At 44.0% G+C, this 3,759-nt stretch overlaps 1 protein-coding gene across 1 annotated transcript; it reads right to left on the minus strand.

Annotated features, from left to right (window-relative positions):
• Nucleotides 1–454: 454 nt before the first annotated feature.
• Nucleotides 455–2,898, minus strand: LOC124161393 (formin-like protein 20). Its single transcript, XM_046537710.1, has 2 exons — nucleotides 2,890–2,898; nucleotides 455–1,441 (listed from the first exon to the last, which is right to left on the minus strand). The coding sequence occupies exons 1-2, from the start codon at nucleotides 2,896–2,898 to the stop codon at nucleotides 455–457; spliced, it is 996 nt and encodes a 331-aa protein (XP_046393666.1).
• Nucleotides 2,899–3,759: the final 861 nt, after the last annotated feature.

A 3,759-nucleotide genomic window follows, 5' to 3' on the forward strand; every position in this document is an offset into this window, starting at 1 on the left:
TGAACTAATAATTACTTACGTTCCCTTGGGCTTGGTTGATTTTTTTGTGGCCGCATGTTTCGTCTAACATGATGAAAAAAGGAGGGACAGAATTTGAAAGAACGCTTTCTTGTTGACATTTTATCCTCGGCGTGTAAACGAATTTCAACATTTATTGAATTTTAGTTTTTAGATCCTTTTTTTCCAATATTAATTAATCAATAATCAAAAGGTATTCATTTATTAGTTTTTTGTTTCAGCACCTTCGTTTATTCAAGGCGGTATGCGCAACAAACGAATCTAGGCATAATATTAGACGCACTGTCAAACCGGAAATCACAGCCATATGAGGAGCCTCATTGACAGCTTGCCTCGAATAACGGGTATCACAGGAGTACGTCAGCATTTAAATTTGCGAACTAAAAACTTACCGGTGTGATAGTTAAATACGGCTTGTTCGGCTGCATTCTGGTGTTCAAAACCTTCCGGGTACTTGGTAACTCGAGGAAGGCGCCCTCACAGATGGCACGAACAACGCAGGGCCTGGAATCGGCACGAAAGTCCTCGCTGAAGGCACACCGTATTCATGGGTCGGTGGAGGTGGAGGAGGCGGCGGAGGAGGTGGTGGAGGCGGTGGAGGTGGGGGAGGTGGACCGTATTCCGGTGCTGGGGGGCCGTATGTAGGCGGTGGGGGCGGTGGAGGCGGTGGAGGCGGCGGGGGTGGAGGAGGAGGTGGAGGTGGTGGTGGAGGGCCGTATTCTGGAGCGGGTGGGCCGTATGATGGAGGAGGAGGTGGTGGAGGCGGTGGTGGAGGTGGTGGAGGCGGAGGAGGTGGTGGTGGGCCGTATTCCGGCTCAGGTGGACCGTATGTTGGTGGTGGAGGCGGTGGAGGGGGTGGTGGAGGAGGCGGAGGAGGTGGTGGAGGTGGAGGCCCGTACGTTGGTGGAGGTGGACCGTAAGTTGGTGGTGGAGGAGGCGGTGGTGGAGGAGGAGGAGGAGGCGGTGGAGGAGGGGGTGGTGGAGACGGAGGCCCGTACGTTGGTGGAGGTGGTCCGTATGTTGGTGGAGGAGGCGGAGGAGGTGGAGGCGGAGGTGGAGGCGGCGGTGGAGGCGGTGGTGGAGGCGGAGGCCCGTACGTTGGTGGAGGCGGTCCGTAGGTTGGCGGTGGAGGTGGAGGCGGCGGTGGAGGAGGCGGCGGCGGTGGTGGAGGCGGCGGCCCGTACGTCGGTGGAGGCGGTCCGTACGTTGGCGGTGGAGGTGGAGGCGGCGGTGGAGGAGGCGGCGGCGGTGGTGGAGGCGGAGGCCCGTACGTTGGTGGAGGCGGTCCGTACGTTGGCGGTGGAGGAGGGGGTGGAGGGGGTGGTGGAGGCGGTGGAGGCGGCGGTGGTGGGCCGTACGTTGGTTCTGGAGGGGCGTACTCTGCCGTAGCCAGGGCGCACAGGCCCAAGACGGCTAAAAGGAACTGCAATAAAAAGTTGTTAATTAGTATTTTCAACTTCTCTTTTCATGCTTCACTCAGTTGAAGTATTTGTGAAAGGAAGGAAAGGAGAAAAAAATCATGGCTGATTGTCATTTTATTAATTGAATTCCTGATCATACTGCCGAACGACAGAAACAGCATGGAAATATACTTTTCATTTCGCTCAAATAAAACTTTGAAGGCGCTTATGTATTCTTTGCATGAGTAATGACTTGTATTAAATGTAAAATAAGCACTTGTGGGTGAATTTTTTTTGCATTTCACTCTGAGCATTCATCAATCACATTGATAGAGTAGCTTATAGTTTTTTTATTCCATAATTTCTTTTAGACGGTTTAGATATATCTGTGACCTTTTGAAGTTTCATGGATACTATAAAATTGCAAAGAGAATAATTTCATAATTTTTTGTTTCTTAAACTTATCTCTGTATTAATCGCTATCATTCTATGTTATGTTCTACATCTTTCATAGCTCATGTTGAGGGGGTAATATTTTTGCAAATCGCAAATACCTGTCTTCCAAACATTCCATATTGCGGTTTAATGCAGTTTTTGACAGAACATCGGAAGAGCTGAGGTCATTTTCGTCAACAATCTTCCTAGTGGGAAGATGTAGCTCCGCGGCCAACTCTTTTATTAGCAAATATATTCATAATTATGTAACACATATAATAAAAATAATCCTCTAGTTGCCTCGCAGAGCTGAATACATATGTGTGCGCCAACGCATAACCAATGCCTAATTTGGTCACCACTTCAGCATGACGTCAAATAAGAACTAGTATCCGTAAAAAAAATTTCATTCCAATCTCATATTTTTTCGTGAATCGGCTTTTTGTTTCGAGTGGCAAGACGAAGGGTATCGAAATTTTTTTAGCCCTTCCTTACACGCTAAGCGGGGATTTTGCCGCATTTTTTGAAAATTCGAAATAGCCCGTTTACTGCGTAAAGATCACTAGTGGTACACTTTGGTATTCTATTTCTGCACTTTTCCCTCGACCAAGAACATTGTCGTCGGCAACTCCTTAAGCAAAATTATTCAAAGTATTTCTCCAGAAATTTGCATATTAATATGCTTTATTTTTGTTTTTAAATGAAAGATAAAAATATTTACATTGTTTTTAATATTGTAAGTTATCCAAATGCGTTGAAATACCTTAAAATTTGAATGTATATTTAGGAGAACCTAAAATATTAAAGTGCGGCAAAAATCCGCAAGCGTGCACTGGCGCTATCCTCTCGGGCGCGTGTAGCTAAAGGCTAAAGAGTTGAAAAAATAAATGCTAAAGGTTTAAGTTAAAAAGTTAAAATGCTATTGTGGCACTGCTTGACTTTTTTACCGACGGAGATAATTATTGGTAAGTTGGACATTTAGAGGCGCAGCTATTCCTCGACAATATGCGATTCATTGTGAATAATTTTCACTTACCAGCTTCATGCTGCCTCTATCTTCTTGAGTTCTTTGGTAGGTTTGTTCCCCCTGTCAGTGTTGATGAGAGAAGAGAATGAACTAGACTGAAGAAGTCAAAGTTGACACCCCTTTTATATGGACACTTTCGATGGAATACTGATTTTCGTCTCTCATTCTTTGCGCCATGTGGCGCAATCAGTGACCAGGTAATCAGGTATAGACCTATCGTTAAGAGAACTCTTTTCCCCACCGGCGTAATTGGCTAGGACTCTTCTCTTCTTTTTCCCTCCAAAAATCCCACACTTGCCGACATAACGGGAGTGTTAAGAAATGAGCCGGCGACTTCCGCATTGACAAAGTCCTCGCGGATGCCTCCCAGGTAAATTACATGTGGCATGAGTTTTAAGAATGAAAAATGTCACGCCTTTATAATAATGAACATAATTCCATTGTATGTAACTTTATTGATCACATGTGGGGTTGAATCATTTAGTGAAAAGAGAATAAAGTTGCTTGCCAAGTTATTTTGATTAAAAAACGATTTTCTAAATTTATCTTAATTGGACTGCAGTGCAGACAATTTCAAGGGATTAGAAAAATTGAAGAGATTAGAAAAGAGTCGCTACCACTTGATAAAAATGTGGTTTTCAATAGCTGCTTTTCTATCTTTAAAAAGGACTTTCTCTGTAGTTACCGTCAGAATATATCAGCCGTTATAGAAATATATTGCTCATAGTCAATATGTTTATGAATTACGTCTGAACATTTTTAATTCGCCGATATTTTACGAGTTAAATTTTATGAAAAATATTTAATTTAGAAGTACAGTATGTAAGTACAGTATTCTTGGGTATATAGACATGAAAGTATATAAGTAAATTTAAAACC

This window comes from Ischnura elegans, chromosome 6 (genome assembly GCF_921293095.1).
Source record: "Ischnura elegans chromosome 6, ioIscEleg1.1, whole genome shotgun sequence".
In the NCBI taxonomy this organism is placed as follows: domain Eukaryota; kingdom Metazoa; phylum Arthropoda; class Insecta; order Odonata; family Coenagrionidae; genus Ischnura; species Ischnura elegans.